Source organism: Lissotriton helveticus, chromosome 10 (assembly GCF_964261635.1).
Source record: "Lissotriton helveticus chromosome 10, aLisHel1.1, whole genome shotgun sequence".
NCBI classification, from domain to species: Eukaryota; Metazoa; Chordata; class Amphibia; order Caudata; family Salamandridae; genus Lissotriton; species Lissotriton helveticus.
The window spans coordinates 1,179,073,568-1,179,095,061 of record NC_136071.1 but is presented as its reverse complement, the minus strand read 5'-3'; the positions used below and the strand labels follow the sequence as shown (position 1 = coordinate 1,179,095,061).

Sequence of the window (21,494 nt, the reverse complement as noted above, 5' to 3'; positions counted from 1 at the left end):
ACCGGCACAGAGACTTACTTCCGAACGTCAAAGGAGAACGATTCGTGCAGAAACGGCTCCTAGCACAGTCAGTCCGTAGAGCACGTAGGGGAGTGAGGACATGAGAATACTGATGACTAACATCTGCGCCTTAAGGAGCTTTATGTGACGTTCTCTGTGCGCTTTTGGTTGGAGCTGGAGACCAGAGTCACACTCTTTGAAGTCATGGTGCTCACCCAGGGACCATATGCAAACCAAGTGAGGGTCCGTTGCAGACATTTGTGGTCCACAGAACTCACAGGGCTTGAACCCAGAGGACATTGAAGAAGGGAGAAAAAAGGACACACTGTTCATTCGATGAAAAAAGGTCAAGCAGGCCAAAAACAGCCAGAGAAAATGCAGTGTGGATCTGCATTGTTAGCACGGAAAAGGAACTGATGTCAGCACGTTGGGGGGAGGGTTTCAATGGCCTAAGTTGATGTCAGATTTGGGAGACGTCGCTGCAGAGTCACTCATCGCCCTCTACTGACACACAGGTACTGCTGGAAAAGATTTCTGGATCCAGTCTGTCGCTTAGGGAGGAATCCAAGATAAGGAATCTGCAGTAAGATGTCTATATCAGATAAACTGGTACTAATGGGGCGAAATGTTTCCATTCACAGTATTACCATGGTTGCAAATTATGAAATACTATACAAAAGGCACTGCATTATGCAGCATAGTTTGTCTTTTCATGATGGATAATTCAGTCAACCCTGTGCATAATTGCTCCCCCCCTGCCGCATAATTCCATTGACCCTAGTGATGGCACTGAGTTTCACAAGGATCTTGAGATCAAAGGGAGATTTGTAGCTTTGGGGAAATTACTTTTTTTTACTGGCAGTGACCAAGGAGATTCCCCAACAATAAAGTTTTGTATAAGCCATGACAAATGCATGAGGTGGTATTGGGTATGTGGCAACTTGAAGTTATACTGGATCTTTTTTTTTTGATAATCAATTTTTATTAAAGTTTTGAACACAAGGTAATTCATTCGCAACAAGTCACATATTCCCTTAAAACACCCCTGATTCCCCCACATGACACCCCATAGTAGAGTAACATGGATAGAACGAGTCATTGGCTCCCAGCGGTCAACGTAATATCAGAGTCTTCACGGCGGTAGGACACCAAACCATTTGCCCCATATTTTGTTAAAAAGTTCTGGGCAGCCCCTCGCCTCAAAAACGGATTCTTCTTGAGTCCCACACCAGTCCACCCCTCTCCTCCATTTCGACAAGGTTGGTGCCTCCCTCTGGGACCACTTAGCTGCGATGTCCCGTAGGATCTTTTTTAGTGTATTTGTAGAATCTGCAAGTTCACTGAAAGAGAAGTGTTTATTTACTGTTCCACAAAGCTCACAGCCCCACCAACTGATTTTGAATAATACTTCTGCCTTCTCGATAGGACCATTTTTTAGAAGGAAGTTTTTAGCCCGTCAGCAGAGATCGCATCTCGGTGGATGACTGCTGCCCAGGTCCCAACACAGGTCATGGAGGACCACTCTGAGGCAGGTCCAGAGACTGAGAAATCAGATCCTGAGGCAGCATCTGAAAGAAGAAAATGAAGCAGAATCTGAAAGTGATTTTTCAGTTGGTGGAGTTTCATCCGATGACTTGTCTACTAGCGATTCTGAGGCAGAATGATTATGGCAGTATTGCGGTCACTTTGCAAGCATACTCTGTGCAGCAAAGCAACCATAGCAGGGCAGACCAACCCAGAGAGTGAGCATGAGCGGGGTCAAACACAGAGTGCTCTCTTGGCAGTCCTCCAATGTAGGTCAGCCACAAATTCCGCCGTTCACTGGCCACGCTGGATGAAAAGTTGCTACGGCCGATTTTTTACCAGTTGACTAAGTCCATCTCTTTTTGGATGTTGAGGAACATTTTTGTACCGACCACTTTCAGAGGGAGCATAGATGCACTCTAGGGCCTCATTCTAGGGCACACCAGTGGCTTTCCACTTCACTTTAGGAGCTCAAGATATTTTTGGGCCTTACGCTGAAAATAGAGTTAGTGCACAAACTAAGCGAACAAGTTACTTACCTTCGGTAACAATATATCCGTAAGAAACAGTAGTTCGTATTAGATTCCTTACCTTAGAATACCCCCAGGCGTCAGACTGGATCCGGAAACTTTTGCGTAGCAGTACCCTTGCGCGTCGGTAGGCGTCGTCTGCGTCGCCGTGATGACGTCGTCGGAGTACTTAGACGACGCCTCCGCGCGCTGACGCCAGTTCTTAGGCACAGCTTTTCCGCGCCAGAAACGCAGAGCCATGTTAAAAACTAACACTGGTGCCATTGAAACTAGGGCCCTGAAAGGGGGTGACCTTAACCCTAGATATCAGTTCGCTGAACGGGGAGGATGGGTGGGGCGGTAAGGAATCTAATACTAACTACTGTTTCTTACAGATATATCGTTACCGAAGGTAAGTAACTTTTTCATCTGAAAGAAACAGGTTAGTATTACATTCCTTACCTTAGAATAGATACCCCAGCAATACCAACCCCGGTGGTGGGTCTGCGAACCAATAATCACACCAGAAAGTCCTGGAGGACGGAACGGCCAAAGAAGCCATCCCTCCGGACATGGCTGTCCAGGCAGTAGAGTCTTGCGAACGTGTGCAGCGAGGCCCATGTAGCTGCCTGACAGATGTCCTGTAAAGGGACTCCCCGGCCCAGGGCAGTAGTAGTCGCCGTGGCCCGAGTGGAATGGGCCCTCAGCCCAATAGGAGGCTCCTTTTTCGCCAAGGAGTAACAAGCCTTGATACACAAGACGACCCACCGAGAGATGGTCCTCTAGTGCACCGCCCGTCCCTTCTTAGCGCCCACGTAACGGTCCTCTAGTGCACCGCCCGTCCCTTCTTAGCGCCCACGTAACCAACAAAGAGTTGGTCATCCACCCGGAACTGGCGTGTGCGATCTAGATAGAACGAAATAGCACGTTTTGGGTCCAGACGGTGGAGCCGCTCTTCCTCTTTTGAGGGATGCGGTGGCGGAAAGGTGGGCAAGGTGATAGACTGCCCGATATGGAAGGCCGTGACAACCTTGGACAGGAAAGAGGGTCTAGTCCGTAACACAACCTTGTCCGGATGGACAGAAAGGAAAGGGGGTTTGGACGAAAGCCTGGAGCTCACTCACCCTCCTGGCAGAGGTGATGGCAACCAGGAAAGCAGTCTTCAGAGTAAGAAGGCGGAGAGGACAGTTGTGAAGTGGCTCAAAGGGAGCGCACATCAGAAAGGTAAGAGCAAGGTTCAAGTCCCACTGAGGCATCACAAACGGAACAGGAGGGAACGTGTGTGATGCCCTTCAGAAAACGAGATACAATAGGGGACTTGATCAGGCAGCCTTAGAAAGGCTGAAAGGGCGGAAAGGTAGCCCTTGATAGTGCCCAGAGCAGAGCCCTGCTGGGCAAGAGAAAGAAGGAAGAGGAGAACCTCAGAAAGAGGGGCAGAGAGAGGATCCACAGCCTTTGCTGTGCACCATGCCACAAATCTGTTCCACCTGCAGCGTATACCGACTTTGTGGAGGGACGCCTGGCTGCCAGAATCACAGTACAAACTTCAGGAGGCAAGTCAAATGGCCTCAACTGTCGACGCTCAATCTCCAAGCATGGAGGTGGAGACTGGACAGGTTCGGGTGGAGGACCGTCCCCTGCTGCTGCGACAGAAGGTCCTCCTGAAGAGGCAGACGAACCGGATGATCGACTGACATACTGAGTAGCTCGGGATACCAGTACCTTCGTGCCCAGTCCGGAGCCACAAGAATAACTTGGGCCCGGTCACGCTTGATCTTCTTCAGCACTCTGGGCAGAAGTGGTATAGGCGGAAAAGCCTACAACAGACAGCAACTCCACTCGTGACGTAAGGCGTCTCCGAGCGAGTGCCGCCTTGGAAACTCCAACGCACAGAACTGATGACATTGCGCGTTCTCTTCTTTGGCGAATAGATCTAACCAAGGCTCTCCCCACTGCAGAAAGAGGCCTTGCGCCACATCAGAGTTCAGACGCCATTCGTGATCCATCATGCACCGGCGGCTGAGTTCGTCCGCCCTGGCGTTCAGAGAACCTGTCAGGTGTTGAGCCACCAGGGTCACGCCCTGATGTTCCAGCCACTGCCAAAGGCGCAGAGCCTCTTGGCAGAGGGTCCATGACCCCACCCCGCCCTGTTTGTTGCAGTACCACATGGCGGCGGTGGTGTCCGTGAACACCTGCACTACACTCCCCTGGACAGAGGGGAGGAATGCCTTCAGTGCTAGACGAATCGCCCGCAGTTCCAAAAGGTTGATGTGGAGCCGGTACTCCGCCGGAGACCAGAGGTCTCTGATCTCCGCCTCTCCCATGTGGCCTACCCAGCCCTGGAGGGACGCGTCCGTCACAACTACGTGCTCCGGTTGGGGAAGGGAGAGGGATCTGCCGCTGACCCAATCACGATCAGTGAGCCACCACTGCAGCTGTCTCGCAGTGCCCTCCGAGATCAGGACATGGTCGGACAGGTTGCCCTGATGCTGAGCCCACTGAAACTTCAGGTCCCACTGCAGAGCCCGCATCCGCCACCTGGCATGATGCACCAGAAGGATGCAGGAGGCCATCAGCCCTAGAAGCCGCAGCGTCAACCTAACAGACTCGGGATAAAGGCTGAAAGAGTGGAATCAGAGCCTGAATATCCCGAACCCGCTGTTCAGGAGGATAAACCCGAAACTGCGCCGAGTCGAGAACCGCTCCGATAAAGAGGAGCTTCTGGGAGGGACACAGGTGTGACTTCGGCACATTGATGGAAAACCCCAGCTGGTGCAGGAGGTCTGCCATCGTCCGGAGGTGGCTGCCGACTGTCTGGGGCGAGCCCGCCTTCAACAACCAGTCGTCGAAGTAGGGGAAGACTGAAACCCCTAACCTTCGCAGATGAGCTGCGACCACCGCCATCACCTTTGTGAACACCCGTGGAGCGCTGGTAAGGCCGAAGGGGAGCCCGGTAAACTGAAAGTGCTCGTGGCCTACCGTGAACCGCAGGTAACGCCGGTGGGCCGGCAGGACGGGGATGTGAAAATAAGCGTCCTGCAAGTCCAACGCTACCATCCAGTCTCCAGGGTCTAGGGAAGCTAAGACCTGACCTAATCCATATAACATCAGTGTACTAGACCAGTAGCTGGGGTCTGATATATCATTATCAGTGGCTATCCCCTGAATGTGTAAAATAACACTATTCCCGAGGTGGACGCGTGATCAGGTGACACGGGGTCCGTCACATGATTGCCGGTACGTGGAGACGTGGCAATCATAAGGTCCGTTCATTAATAAGGTGTGAAGGCTGAGAATAGAGAACCCCATCTTTGCCCTGATGAAGTTGCTGAAATTGGAGCAACGAAACATGTCGGCTCTAAATAAACTATGATGGTATACAATTAACCATTTTTTAATTGGGAGGCTTTGCAGCACCAGAATAAAAGATAGATAGCCAGCAAAACCTCACCAGGCTTTTATCTTTTTCGTATGGGGCTATAGGTGTATTCATAAACATTTTTCACAATAGTGTTTGTATTTGTTCACTGTTTGTTTATTTGTCACTATTCTCACTTGTGCACATTTGAATTTTAGTGTGTACCTCTTTTTGTCTTGACACAGAGAGAGTGACCGATGATGAGAAGAGGGTATACCAGCTATTGCTAGCCGGGAACCCCCTCGGGTGTTGCAACCGTGAGGCACTCTCTCTGCTCTCACACTTTTCTGTTTGTAGTGAGTGGTGGCCTGTGTATATATATATATATATATTTTTTTTTAATTCATACATCTTGACCTGGGGAATAGTGTTATTTTACACATTCAGGGAATAGCCACTGATAATGATATATCAGACCCCGGCTACTGGTCTAGTACACTGATGTTATATGGATTAGGTAAGGCTCTTCTTGGGTACCAGAAAGTAGTGGGAGTAACAACCACACCCTACTTCTGGCCCAGGAACGCGCTCGATGGCCCCCTTGGCCAAGAGGGCCGTAACTTCCTCTTGTAGAAGTGCCAAGTGATCCCCCGACACGCGGTGGTACTGCGGTGGCATGGCTGGAGTAGTCCCTTTGGGACGATTTGCAGCACCCACCTGACCGACGTGACAGTGCGCTAGTGGTGGTGGTGATGATGGCAAACCCTGCCCCCCACTGGTGTCACATGGGCCTGAAGGCACAGACTAGGAGGGTTTTGAGGTAGATCCTGCGGGGGAAGGTGTGGACTGGCCTCACCGTTGTCCCCGACCGCCGCAGCGGTTTCCACGGCCGCCACCGCGCTGGATATTAATCTGCGGTGCGTGGCTGGCAGCAGGTGTGGGGGCGCCCCTTCCTTGACCGCGAAAGGCAGCCGTTTGCTGGCGCGGGCCGAGAGGCCCAAGGACCTGGCCGTAGCCCTTGAGTCCTTAAAGCACTCAAGCGCATGGTCTGCCTTGTCGCCAAAAAGGCGACGCCCATCGAACGGCATGTCCATGAGTGTATTCTGGACATCAGCCGAGAAGTTGGCGGACCTCAACCAGGCGTGGCGACGTATCGCCACAGTCGTTGCCAGTGAGTTGGTGTTATCCCACAAGGATTTGGCCGAGTTTAGCCCGCACCTCCATCGGGCATTCTGGCAGCACGTCCGCGACCGTGTCCCACAGGGAGTGGGTGTAGCGGCACAAGAGGCATGCGGTGTTGGAAGACCGGAGTCCCAGACTCAGGGAGGAGAATACCTTCTTGCCGTATTGCTCATACCTCTTGGATTCCCGGTCAGGCGGGGCCGACGGGAATGCGGTCTGGGAATTGGAAGCCTGATGACCAGGCTCTCGGGGCTGGGGTGGGTGGACAGGAAACAAGGGTCACCCGGGGCCGGGCGATGGCGTCTGGCCACGTTCATATCTACAGGCAAACCTGTAGCGGGCCTGGACCAAGTGCCCAAAAGAACGTCAGTCAAGGCCTCATTAAAGGGCAGCAGAGGCTCAGCCGAGCTTGACTGCGGTTTAAGGACCTCAGTGAGGAGGTTAGTCCTTACGGCCGCGACCGGGAGCTCAAGGCCCAAGGCCTTGGCTGCCCGCATCAACACCACACTGAAGGTTGCCCCCTCCTCCGAAGCCACGGTAGGAGGTGAGACAAAGCCAGTGTCTGGCGAGGTGTCCAGACCACTGGCATCCCCAAGTCCACCTGTCCAGTCCTCCTGGGACTGACACTCCTGTGTCAGAGGGTCCTCAGACCCCTCCCAACACTCCTCCTCATCACCCATCTCCTGATAAATCAGGGTTGTCAAATGATGGGGCCGGTTCATTGAAGTAAAACTCCCCAATCAGGAACCGGATCGAGGGGGGCATCGGGGGACGGCGCTGCCTGAAGATGGCGCCGGAGGTGACACCTGAGGGACCGGCGCCGCGGAGGTCGGCAGGTCGACCGGCGACGACCCGGATCCAGAAGCGGATCCAGCGGCGCTGGGCCCGAAGGCGCCGGCAGCGTCGGGGCCGAAGCACCCGCCGGCGTCGGTGTCGAAGCTCCCGACTCGCTAGGGCCCCCAGACGGGTTTGCTGGGCCCGGAGGTGCCGCGGAGCCCGTCTGAGAAGAGAGGGACCTCATGGCCATGAGGAAGCACTCGATCTCCTCCGGCGTCGCATGCTGCCCAGGGACCGGAGGGTATGGGGCAGGTTGCGACGCCCGCGACTCCGACGGAGCCGCGCGGGCGGTGTCACCCGAACCCCCAGCCGCGTCGTGCGAGCGTCAGGGGGAGTCGGAAGAGCGATGACGTCTCATCGACTTCTTGTGCTTACCTGACTACTTCGAACCTGAGGAGTGATGTCGACTCCCGGAGCTATGATGGCTCCGACCCCGCAACCGGTCCCTCGATCTCCGTCCGGACCGGGACCTCTCGCGGCGCGGGGCCAACTGCCGGAGCTCGAGCCACTTGCGGGACCGCTCCCGCCTAGCTTTCGAAGTCAGGGCCCGACAGTCGGGACAGGTCTTGTCGTCGATGCCGAGACAGTGGAGGCACCGGCGGTGAGGGTCGCTGACCGACGTCAGTCGGTCGCAGTCCTCACAGGGTTTAAAACCTGGCAGCCCTATCGGCACCTTACGGAGTCGAAGACTCAAAAAATGATCAAAAGGGATCGTAAAAAGTTTAGTCAAAAAATGACTAAGGTACCACTTTTTCCGGATCTGCGCTGCTGGTGCGGAAAAAAGAAGAACTGACGTCAGCGCGCGGAGGCGGCGTCTAAGTACTCCGATGTCATCACGGCGCCCACGACCCCGAACGCAGAGCCGCAGACGACGCGCAAGGGTACTGCTACGCAAATGTTTCCGGATCCAGTCTGATGCCTGGGGATATTCTAAGGTAATGAATCTAATACTAACCTGTTTCTTTCAGATTTGCAGTTCTACTGGTCTGCACGGTATGGGTAACACCCTGCTTCGCACCGAACATGAGCAGAGATCGTTCATCACTACTGCAACGCATGCTGCATTTCATTGACAATTCTATTGCATTGACCCGGGATCATCCAGACAATGACCGGTTTGAGATTCAGCCTGTTGTGGAACATTTGTCAGCCAGGTTTCCAGAGATTTATACTCCTGGAAAGAAAGTAGCCATTGATGATATATTTTATAAACTAGACACCAGAGGGTCTCAAGGGTGGTGTGTCTGGCATGGATTCCACTAGGTTTTCTTACCCAGAAGCCCTTACAATCCTCACACATAGGCTAAAAACACACATTTTCTACATATTTCTGAAACTCAAAGTACCGGAATCTTCAAATTTTCTGCCACCAAAAGTTCCCACATGTCTCCTGACGAAAATGGCACTTCACTGGAGTAGGTAGACCTACAAACCCTGCATATCCCCGCAACCAGAAGGGTCTAGCTGACATATTGGTACACTGCTTTTGTAAAACCGCCATTGTGACAAAGTTACGAAGGATAATGTCACTAATGGCAGTTTTTTCATAACCATTTTCAATATTTTATTTCAACAGTTATTTTCCTTGAGAAAGCCTTGAAGAATCTACACATACGACCTCTTGCTGAATTCGGAATTTTGTCTACTGTTGAGAAAGCTAAAGCTTTCTTGGATCACCCATGGGTTTCACAGTGGTTTCCACCACAAACTGGAAGTAGTCTGACAGCACACAAAATAGGGAAAATGGGGTACTTATTTGAAACTGCGGCACAAAAGTAGATTTTTTTTTATTCAACTCTGCATGTTCCTGAAACCTGGTAAGATGGTGACTTTAGCACAGCAAACCGTTCATGGATACAATTTTAAGGGGAAAAAAAATCAGACAGTTATTCAGAACACTTTTTTTCTATTTTTCTAAAAGTAAACTCAAACATTTGCTTTATTTCGCCTATTTTCTCGGGCCCCTCCAAGGGAATCCACAAACCCTGGGTCCCTTTAGAATCCCCAGGATATCGGGAAAAAGGGACACAAATTTGGTGTGGATACCCTATGCAGAAAAAAGTTATGGAACCGTAAGAGAGAACTAAACAAAATAGCCAAAAAGGGCCCAGCAGCTAAGAGGTTAAGAACCAGTAGCAGAAGAATTGTAAATCTTAAAAGTGTGACTGTGGATTTTATGAATTACTCATGACAACCCTTATATTGAGATTTCTACAAAAAGGAACCATTCAACTTGCAAGCAATCTTGGATATAATCTGCAGCTAAGCATGACCTGGATTTAAAAAAAAACAACAAAAAAAACAACAGTCTTCATACCTTGATTTTTCTCACGTGATGTACTTGCTTTTCAAAGTTGACCCTTGGGACCAAACACGGTGGTAGCAAATTAAATCTTAATATGGTGCTAACAAATGAGAAGTTGTTGGTTCCAAGTGGATATCAAGGAAGAGTTTAAAATCAGACAAAATATTGCTATGATGCCAGATCCAACCACTAGACTGAATATAGACATGTAAATCGGGTAAGAGATTTACAATACAAAATGAACAATTCAGGCCATTGACTGTGGAATTAGCCTCTTTTAAACTGAAAATGTATGTGGAGTCTGAGTGGATAAGAAGGCCTGTATCTGTCCCAGATATCTAAAATGTATTAACAATTGACAGCATGGTCCCCCCTCCTCTAAGTCTAAGGGGGTCCCAGTCTATGTCCCATGCTGACATAGTGGAATCTGCATCGGTCTGCTCACTCTTGGCGACAGTTTCATAACTCTGCAACTTCTTGCTCAACTCATCAAAATTCACACGATAACTTCTCATTTTACAGCTTTTAGCAGGACTCCAAATCTACCAACGGATGTGAAAAAACATCCCTTCATCGCTCAAGTTGGAAATCATTTGAAACCTTCCTTAGCCTTTTCCATCTGTTCAACCGTTATCGTTCCTCTTATGTTTGCCTATTTCTTTTGTTAGCATTTACAGTATACAGACTTTGGCCTTATATGAGGACAAGTAAAAAATGACAACTCCTAAATTACTGCTGTAGTGAAGCAAAAACAATACATCACAACCACCACCACAAAAGTACTGTACATGAGGCAAGTGGATTGTTCATTAAATACAACTCACATCTGGGTTTTATTTATACTCCATAAAATATACAGGAATCTCCATGTCTGAAAGAGTGCAGAGAATGCAGTAGGTAAGCAGTCGCTATCCTATGTACATGCGTATATCAAGTCTTCAAAAAACTCACAAAAAATATCAAATAGATCAAAATACTGTCCCGTTTTCACACTTTGTGTTTAGAAAACCAGCTGCTTAGTTACAGTTCTCTTAGTTTTCCAGTATCACAATACAAAAAGGACTGGTGGTAATCGGGGTTGATTGGTTGTAGACCTTACCTTTACACGCTGGAGCACGGGCATGGAATAAGCAATTTAACTGGTAAAAGTAACAGGTTTAAACATGAACCAAACAAAGTTGAAAATCGTATTAACTAGACAAACGTAAGCTTCTGCTTGAGAACCAGGAAAATCATGAATCAGCAGGAATATATTTTGCAGTCATTTGGCCATTTATAGGAATTCTAAGGTCCAGGCAGCGAATTCACCGGGCGTAAAGTCTTCCAAGTTTCTAAAGGCAAAGAACTGTTTTTTCCCTTCCCTTCCCTACACCCTACCATCACATCCCAACCATAAGCTCACACTCTTTTCACAGCAGGGACTTTATAAAAAAATAATTCTTCAAAAGGAATCACAACCACACTAGAGGTACATGGTACATCAGGATCATAAGACACCAAGAGCTGTCGAGCCAGGGTGGTATGGTAGGGAAGCAGAGTGGTCCAATTGGACATTCGAGAGAGGAATGGGACTGCTTTTGTAAGTCAATATATACACAAATGAAAAAGGTAAGGTGGGGATGTTGCTTCAAAAGTCCCCACCACGAGAACACAGCATGCATCTAAGGAAGCATGCTACACCTGACGATGGCTAAAGCCTTTAGAATTCTTGGGGGAACTTAACTTGCACCAAAACCAAACATGCGAGTATTGGCCAGACTTGCTTAAATCGTGGAAGCGTTACACTATACAGACTGGGCAGGTGAAATGTAGAGTCCCTACAAAGCACAGCTAGACTGTTGAACATGACAAAGCCACCAATGGAGGCATAATAATTGAGATTGGGGTGGATGTGGTGATTCTCACAAGAGTAGCATACACGCTAATGCGTGAAGAATACTGCATTAGTCTTACGGTGGGACCTATTCATGTACCTTTTGAGCCAAACAATCATCACGCAAGCCGAGGGCCCTTGATGGCCACCCCATTTGCATCCCCTTAACTGCTGCTCAGATGCAGCTCTGCAAAGGTGGCCTTGGCCGCTCGTATGCCATTACAGACGACACCAGAGAATGTGGGCACAACACTGCAAGTAACTGATTCTTATACTTTTGGGAGTGATCCTGTTCAAAAGGCAACACAGCAGGAGTGAGAAGAGGGAAAGGAGAAAGTGGAAAGGCCCCAACATTACGACAAATGTACTAGACCAGCCAATCGTTACACAAAGCGAGTACTCAATAGGTCCCCAATTGGGAGAAGTATACCAGTTCAATGTGGAGGGTTTCACCAAAGGTAAGCTAGTGCAAGGATCTAATGCAATGCTCTTCCCAGGTGAAAGGTCACACCATACTCTGGTGAAGAAAAAGAAATACAGCATCTCGAGAAGGAGCAATCCCTGCCTTTCAACTCTCCAGTCTGTGTACTGCTGAATCCTACACACTACTGCACTATACTCAGAGTAGCTGTTAATATTCTTTATGGATGAGTAGATCTTGCAACTAGACTGGTTTGTCCTGTTCCAAACAAACTCGACTATTACCGCTCGGCACCTCTGAATAAGTTAACATGGCCTCCTGTTCTTCCAGCCAGCACACCACCTGTCATATTCTTAAAATAAACAATTCAACATAATAAAAACCAAATTTTAAAAGCTAAAACTAAGCAACCCCAAATGGTCCGAGTCCTTAAAAAAATACCCTGTACACAAATCTTAAACTGCAACTCGGCAGCTGGCTTAAATGTAAAGTTTTAGCATTATAAAATTATGAGAAGTTCATTTTGTCTCTTCCGCCCAATTGACACTTCCCCAAAACATATTTTATTCATCCACTTTCTTACATTTGAATTGTCTTTGAAACTAAAAGGAATAACTGAACACAACACCATGTCCTGCCACTGCTGTCAAGACCATAGAGGTTTGGCTGTTTCTCCACTTCCAGTTTAGACATGAAAAGTACTGAATCTCAATTTACAAAAAAACTTTAAATTATTTGGTCCTTTGGCAATTTGCTGCACACACAATGCCTATTGTACCACACTTGTTTATTGCCTTTAAATCACCTTGTCATCTAGAAAGATTTGTACAGCTGGTGTTGCTCTATTTACAGTAGTGTTATTGTAGACCAGCCTGGGCACATGGCCGCACGTCACTGCTCCGGGCACCACATTGTAGAAACAACAAAATAAAATTCTATGGACATTCATTGCTTTAGTTCTTTGTCGCGGACCTGGAAACTGTTGAGCTCCTATTCACAGATGCAACTTGCCCAAAGAATACAAATGGCGAAAAGCCCCAAGTCTTCAGGGGCCTCCACTGCAGCTTAGTTCCTCTTCTTCAAAGGCATGAGTGCTTAAAAATCTTATAAAACCATTGCGGTCATCCCTGTGGCCAAGAAATCAAGTGCATTTCTCACACTTGAGTCTGATGAATGTGGGCGGTTCGCGTCCTTCCCACATGCCTGGGCTCCTCAGCTCGACTGCTCTAAGTGACCATCTCAGTACGTCTCCGAATCCGAATCGTTCAACTCATCATCCTCTGGGTAGGGGTAGCCATCTTCCCGGCTGATGCTGTTGAAGTTACAGTAGGAGCTGTGTTCGTTTCGCACAAGTGGCAGGGAGTCGAAGGTGACCGTCTTAGAGGTGTTTGTATAGTGGTTGATGGCACTCAGAGTCAGAGAGGGAAGCACGCCGCTGGAGGAGACAGGCATCATGGTGGCCAGGATCAGAGCTAGACAGTCAGCCACATCCTTATTGGGAGCACAAGCCAATGCTGGGGTGTAACCTGAAATATGAAAGGAAAACTGTTAAAAGACCACTTCGCAGTGTCAATTGGAGATCCGGCTCTAAAAATGCAATGTTCTGTTGACCATTTTTAAATTACTATTAAACCTTTATGGCCTTTTGTCAGCAACAGTGGAGCAGAGCACGGATTGCGGCATAAATACCCCTCCAATGTTTCCTCTTGCCCTACTTCACACCATAAAAGAAACCTCTCTCCATAACAGACAAGATAAGACCTGGAGAACAACTTACTTCCGGGAGCGCCTTTTTTGTTATAGACTAACTGCAGATGCCTCACCTCGTTAACATCCCAAGGTTTCAGACAGGATCTGGATATTCTTGTAGCAATTACTTTGTGAGCCGGATCCTTCCCACCATGGATATGGCATTGGTGCCCCTACATAGGGGCCACCGCCACACGCTGATGGCAGTATCTTTCTGAACTCTGTCCATGTCAGCAGACGAGGAACCGCTAGAAATCAATAGGTGACAGTGTGCAGATGTGATCAACTGATAGAACCGTATCAATGGACAAGATGAGTCCATTCAACAGGCAACAGTGAGGAATCTGCAGTGAGATAGAGTCTCTACCAGAAAAGGCATTACCAAAGGTAAGTAACTTGTTCTTCTGATAGAGACTAACCACAGATTCCGCACCTGTGAATATATACCACAGCGATACCGCCCCGGTGTGGCTCTGTGGAATGGCGTAGACCAGGAAATCCTTCAGGAAAGATCAGACGAAGTGTCTATGCTGCCAGACCTCATTATCCAGACAGTAATGCTGTGTGAACATACGGCGCTACGCCTTCACTCTGGTGTTGAGCGCACAAGTCTTCTGGGCGCTGCTTCTTTGCTAGCCCATAGCAGATCTTGATGCATGGTACAATCCATATTGAATTTGAAGATTGGTCTGGAGCACAGAAGGGAAGTAACAAATAAGTAAACGTGTGAACGTAAGCACAGAAATTGGCATAGGTCGCTATCCGACACCATTAGTATGTTATATTTCCAACGTTGACAATAAAAGCCTGACTCGGCCACGGCATGCCTAGACTGAGGGGACTGGAGTAGTTTGTTTATCATAGTTTGATCTGAAACTTATACCTCGGAAAACTCACCTAGATTTGGCCGGAAAGATGCATGCATTTGTGAATATATTTCTGAAATATTACTTCTCCGCACCAAGCCTGATCGAGGGAGGGATAGCCCTGACCATAAAATGACTAGTATTGCATATTTTTATTGTATAATTGTGCAATGTTGCATGTGAGACCTGGTCTTATTTTGTAAGCAATAAGCACAAGTTACTACTTGTGTAACGATATATCTGTAAGAGACATTAGTTAGTATTAGATTCCTTACCTTAGAATATCCCAAGGCGTCAGACTGGATCCGGAAATTTTTGCGTAGCAGTACCCTTGCGCGTCGGTAGGCGTCGTCTGCGGCTCCGCGTCCTTCGTCGGCGTCGTGGGCGCCGTGATGACGTCGTCGGAGTACTTAGACGCCGCCTCCGCGTGCTGACGTCAGTTCTTAAGACACAGCTTTTCCGCACCAGAAACGCAGAGCCATGTTAAAAACCAACACTGGTGCCATTGAAACTAGGGCCCTGAAAGGGGACAACCCTAACCCTAGATATTGGTTCGCAGAACGGGGAGGATGGGTGGGTCGGTAAGGAATCTAATACTAACTAATGTCTCTTACAGATATATCGTTACACAAGTAGTAACTTGTGCATCTGAAAGAGACACGTTAGTATTGGATTCCTTACCTTAGAATAGATACCCCAGCAATACCAACCCCGGTGGTGGGTCTGCGAACTAATAATCACACCAGAAAGTCCTGGAGGAATGAACGGCCAAAGAAGCCATCCCTCCGGACTTGGCTGTCCAGGCAGTGGTGTCTTGCAAACGTGTGCAACGATGCCCACGTAGCTGCCTGACAGATGTCTTGTAAGGGCACACCCCTGCCCAGGGCAGTGGTAGTCGCCGCCGCTCGGGTAGAATGAGCCCGCAGTCCAACCAGGGGCTCCTTCCTGGCCAAGGAGTAGCATGCCTGGATACACAGGATGATCCACCGGGAGATGGTCCTCTTGTGCACCGCTTTCCCCTTCTTAGCGCCCACGTAACCAACAAAGAGTTGGTCATCCACACGGAACTGGCGTGTGCGATCCAAATAGAATGAGAGCGCACGTTTTGGGTCCAGATGGTGGAGCCGCTCTTCCTCTTTAGAGGGATGCGGTGGCGGGAAGAAGGTTGGCAAGGTGATAGACTGCCCGATGTGGAAGGCCGTGACAACCTTGGGCAGGAAAGAAGGTTTGGTACGCAGCACCACTTTGTCCGGATGGACAGAAAGGAAAGGTGGAGTACAAGAAAGGGCCTGGAGCTCACTCACTCTCCTGGCAGAGGTGATGGCAACCAGGAAAGCAGTCTTCAAGGTCAGAAGGCGAAGAGGACAGTTGTGAAGTGGATCAAAGGGAGCGCACATCAGAAAGGTAAGAACCAGGTTCAAGTCCCACTGAGGCATCACAAACGGAACAGGAGGAAACGTGTGTGTGATGCCCTTAAGAAATCTATTTACAATAGGGGACTTGAACAAAGAAGGTTGATCAGGCAGCCTGAGAAAGGCTGAAAGGGCAGAAAGGTAGCCCTTGATAGTGCCCAGAGCAGAGCCCTGCTGGGCAAGTGAAAGAAGGAAGAGAAGAACACCAGAAAGAGGGGCATTGAGGGGATCCACAGCCTTTGCTGTGCACCATGCCACAAATCTGTTCCACCTGCAGGCGTATACCAACTTTGTGGAGGGACGCCTGGCTGCCAGAATGATGTTACAAACTTCAGGAGGCAAGTCAAATGGCCTCAACTGTCGCTGCTCAATCTCCAAGCATGGAGGTGGAGACTGGACAGGTTCGGGTGGAGGACCGTCCCCTGCTGCTGCGACAGAAGGTCCTCCTGAAGAGGCAGACAAACCGGGGGATCGACTGACATACTGAGTAGCTCTGGATACCAGTACCTTCTCGCCCAGTCCGGAGCCACAAGGATGACTTGGGCCCGGTCGCGCTTGATCTTCTTCAGCACTCTGGGCAGAAGTGGTATAGGCGGAAAGGCGTACAACAGACCGCAACTCCACTCGCGACGAAAAGCGTCTCCGAGCGAGTGCCGCCTTGGAAATTCCAATGCGCAGAACAGATGACATTGCACGTTCTCTTCGGTGGCGAATAGATCTAACCAAGGCTCTCACCATCGCTAAAAGAGGCCTTGCGCCACGTCCGAGCTCAGACGCCATTCGTGATCCATCATGCACCGACGGCTGAGCTCGTCCGCCCTGGCGTTCAGAGAACCCGCCAGGTGTTGAGCCACCAGGGTCACGCCCTGGCGTTCCAGCCATTGCTAAAGGCAAAGAGCCTCTTGACAAAGGATCCACGACCCCACCCCGCCTTGTTTGTTGCAGTACCACATGGCGGTGGTGTTGTCCGTGAACACCTGCACTACACTCCCCCGGACAGAGGGGAGGAATGCCTTCAGTGCTAGACGAATCGCCCTGAGCTCCAACAGGTTGATGTGGAGCCGGGTCTCCGCCGGAGACCAGAGGCCTCTGATCTCCGCCTCTCCCATGTGGCCTCCCCAGCCCTGGAGGGACGCGTCTGTCACAACCACGTGCTCCGGTTGGGGAAGGGAGAGGGATCTGCCGCTGACCCAATCGCGGTCCGTGAGCCACCACTGCAGCTGTCTCGCAGTGCCCTCCGAGATCAGGACGTGGTCGGATAGGTTGCCCTGATGCTGGGCCCACTGAAACTTCAGGTCCCACTGCAGAGCCCGCATCCGCCACCTGGCGTGATGCACCAGTAGGATGCAGGAGGCCATCAGCCCCAGAAGCCGCTGCGTCAACCTGACCGAAACCCGGGATAACGGCTGAAAGATGGGAATCAGAGCCTGAATATCCCAGACCCGCTGTTCGGGCGGATAAACCCGAAACCGCGCCGAGTCCAGAACCGCTTCGATGAAGAGGAGCTTCTGAGAGGGGCACAGGTGTGACTTCGGCACATTGATGGAGAACCCCAGCTGGTGCAGGAGGTCCGCCGTCGTCTGGAGGTGGCTGACGACTGTCTGGGGCGAGCCCGCCTTCAACAGCCAGTCGTCGAGGTAGGGGAAGACTGAAACCCCTAACCTGCGCACATGAGCTACGACCACCGCCATCACCTTTGTGAACACCCGTGGGGCGCTGGTAAGGCCGAAGGGGAGCACGGTAAATTGAAAGTGCTCGTGGCCCACCATGAACCGCAGGTAGCGCCGGTGGGCAGGCAGGACGGGGATATGAAAGTAAGCGTCCTGCAAGTCCAACGCTACCATCCAGTCTCCTGGGTCCAGGGCAGCCAGAACCTGAGCCAGAGTCAGCATTTTGAACTTCTCCTTCCGGAGGAAGCCATTGACGTTCCTTAGGTCCAAGATAGGGCGTTGGCCCCCTTTGCCCTTCTTGGGTACCAGAAAGTAGTGGGAGTAGCAACCACACCCTACTTCTGGCCCAGGAACGCGCTCGATGGCCCCCTTGGCCAAGAGGGCCGTAACTTCCTCCTGCAGAAGTCGCAAATGATCCCCCGATACACGGTGGTTCTGCGGTGGCATGGCTGGAGGAGTCGCCTCGAAGGGGAGGGAGTAGCCCCTTCGGACGATTTGCAGCACCCACCTGTCCGATGTGACAATGCGCCAGTGGAGGTGGTGATGGCGAACCCTGCCCCCCACTGGCGTCACATGGGCCTGCAAGCTCGGACTAGGAGGGTTTCGAGGCGGATACTGCGGGGGAAGGTGTAGACTGACCTCGCCGCTGCCCCCCGACCGCCCGGACGGCGGTTCCCACGGCTGCCACCGCGTTGGGTATTGCCCTGTGGTGCGTGGCTGGCGCACGTGTGGGCGCACCCCTTCCGTGGCCACGAAAGGAGTGAAAGGCAGCAGATTGCTGGCGCTGGCCCGAGAGGCCCAAGGACTTGGCCGTAGCCCTGGAGTCCTTAAAGCGCTCAAGCGCATGGTCTGCCTTGTCGCCAAAGAGGCGACGGCCATCGAACGGCATGTCCATGAGCGTGCTCTGGACATCTGCCGAGAAGTTGGCGGACCTCAGCCAGGCGTGGCGTCTGACCACCACCGTCGTTGCCATCGCTCTACCCAGCGAGTCTGTGGTATCCAGCCCACACCGGATGAAATACTTGGCTGCATCCAGGCCCTCCACAAGGGCTTGGCCGAGTTTGGCCCGTACCTCCAACAGACACTCTGGCAGCACTCCCGCGACCTTATCCCACACAGAGTGGGTGTAACGTCCCAACAGGCAGGCGGTGTTGGAAGACCGCAGGCCTAGACTAAGGGATGAGAAGATCTTCTTCCCATACTGGTCATACCTCTTGGATTCCCGATCAGGCGGGGCCGACGGGAATGCGGTCTGGGAATTGGAGGCCTGGATGACCAGACTCTCGGGGGTAGGGTGGGAGGACAGGAAACATGGGTCGCCCGGGGCTGGGCGGTGGCGCCTGGCCACGTTCCTATCTACGGGTGAACCCGTAGCGGGCTTGGACCAAGTGCCCAGAAGAACGTCGGTCAAGGCCTCATTAAAGGGCAGCAGAGGCTCGGCGGAGCTTGACTGCGGTTTAAGGACCTCAGTGAGGAGGTTAGTCCTCACGGCCGCGATGGGGAGCTCAAGGCCCAAGGCCCTGGCAGCCCTCATCAGCACCACACTATATGTTGCCCCCTCCTCCGAAGCCACGGTAGGAGGGGAGACAAACCCAGTGTCTGGAGAGGTGTCCAGGCCACTGGCCTCCCCAAGGTCTCCTGTCCAGTCCTCATGAGACTGACACTCCCTGGTCAGAGGGTCCTCAGACCCCTCCCAGTCCTCTTCCTCACCCATCTCCTGAAATTCAGGGTCCTCAACCAATGGGGCCTGTTCATTAAAGTGAAATTCACCTAACGGCGTCTGGAGCGGCGCCCAGCGGGGCCGTCCCAACGGCCGAACAGGAATGGAGGTAGGACCGGGGCCGCCAGAGGACGGCGCCGGAGGCGACACCTGAGGGTCCGACGCCGGGGAGGTCGTCAGATCCACCAGCGACGAACCAGATCCCGAAGGAGGACCAGCGGCGTCCTGCGGCGTCGGAACAACTGGGCCCCTCGCCGCCGGGCCCGAAGGCACCGGCGGCGTCGGGATAACGGGGACCTGTGGCGCCGGGCCCGAAGCACCCGACGGCGTCGGGGCCGGAGCCGCCGACCCGCTAGGGCTCCCAGACTGATCCGCTGGGCCCGGAGGCGCCGCGGAGCCCGTCGGAGGAGAGAGGTTCCTCATGGCCATGAGGAAGCGCACGATATCCTCCGGCGACGCGTTCAGCCCAGGGACCGAAGGGTGTGGAGCTGGACGCGGCGCCCGCGACTCCGACGGAGCCGCGTGGGTGGTGTCACCCGAACCCCCGGCCGCATCGTGCGAGCGTCGGGGGGAGTCCGAGGAGCGATGACGCCGCTTGGACTTCTTGTGCCTCTTACCTGACAACGACTTCGACCCGGAGGAGCCCGCGACCTGTCCCTCGACCTCCCATGGGATCGGGACCTCTCACGGCGTGGGACCGACTGCCGGAGTTCGAGGCGCCTACGGGACCGCTCCCGCCTGGCTTTCGAAGAGAGGGCCCGGCAGTCGGAGCAGGCCTTGTCGTCGTGGTCGACGCCCAAACACGACAAACACACACGGTGAGGATCCGTGACCGACATCAGCCGGTCGCAATCGTCACAATGCTTGAAGCCGGGCATGCCTAGCGGCACCGTTTCGGAGACGAGAGACTTCGAAATAGCAATCAAAAAGGATCAAAAAGTTAGTCACAAATTGACTAGGGTTACTGCTTTTTCCAGATCTGCGCTAGCTGGCGCGGAAAAAAGAAGAACTGACGTCAGCACGCGGAGGCGGCGTCTAAGTACTCCGACGACATCACGGCGCCCACGACGCCGACGACGGACCCGCAGACGACGCCTACCGACGCGCAAGGGTACTGCTACGCAAAAATTTCCGGATCCAGTCTGATGCCTGGGGATATTCTAAGGTAAGGAATCTAATACTAACGTGTCTCTTTCAGATAAATAAATTTAAATGCACCTAGCCCTTCTCACCCCATATTCAGACATACGTACGACGGCTGGAAGTAAGGGGCGAAACGGTCATGGACCCCAGGGGTGGCCAGAGACTCCCAATTCAGAGGGCAAGACCAGAGGAGCGGGGTGGAACACCCAGAAGACTTCAGGCAAAGGCAGACAGCCAACGGGCTCAGTGCCAGCACGTGAAAGACAACTGCCATGATGAAAGACCAGCAACACAGAACCAGGCTTTATTGCGGGCCAATCCTACGCCCATTCGTGTGTCACAGTGCTGCCACCTTTCAGTGAGATGATGGACCCGGTCACAGCGGCACCGAGGTGGCTCTTCTGGGTATGGCTCCAACATTACTTCTGCGCAATCCAGGAGGCTTACGGGGCAGTGAAGAGATGGCTCTTACTTCACTTTGGTTGGGCAGAACTGTATGACTTATTTGAGAACTTGCCCAACATAGGGGGGTGGAGGGTATGTGTGTGTGTGTGTGTGTGTGTGTGTGTGTGTGTGTGTGTGTGTGTGTGTGTGTGTGTGTGTGTGTGTGTAGGGGAAGAAGGTGGAGACACTACTGATGCTGCAGTGAAGACACTTCCGAGCATTTTGACCTGCACCTCAACCCATACTACAAGCGGTTCAAATTGCAGCAGGCTCAACAGACAGAGGAGCAGTCAGTGGATGTGATCTACACACTCAAATTAGAGAGCATGTATGTCAACATCAATCAGCCCGAAGAGAGATGTGTTCAACCGATACAGGGCTGCAGATCCGCAGTCCTGAGGCGTCTCATCTTGCGTCAACCGGGGATATCCTTGGATGACATCCTGGCTCGCGCATGCACTAGCAAACAGTTGTGCTGATG

General features: G+C 51.7%; 1 protein-coding gene across 2 annotated transcripts in view; it reads right to left on the bottom strand.

Annotated features, from left to right (window-relative positions):
* Positions 1-10,515: 10,515 nt before the first annotated feature.
* The window catches only part of ANKRD28 (ankyrin repeat domain 28), a 549,582-nt gene continuing 538,603 nt past the window's right edge, over positions 10,516-21,494 (bottom strand). For both annotated transcript variants that reach the window (XM_078664027.1, XM_078664028.1), the window contains exon 28: positions 10,516-13,535. In XM_078664027.1, coding sequence (XP_078520153.1) covers positions 13,249-13,535 — 287 coding nt within the window. In that variant the 3' untranslated portion in view covers positions 10,516-13,248. The remainder of the gene's footprint in view (positions 13,536-21,494) is intronic.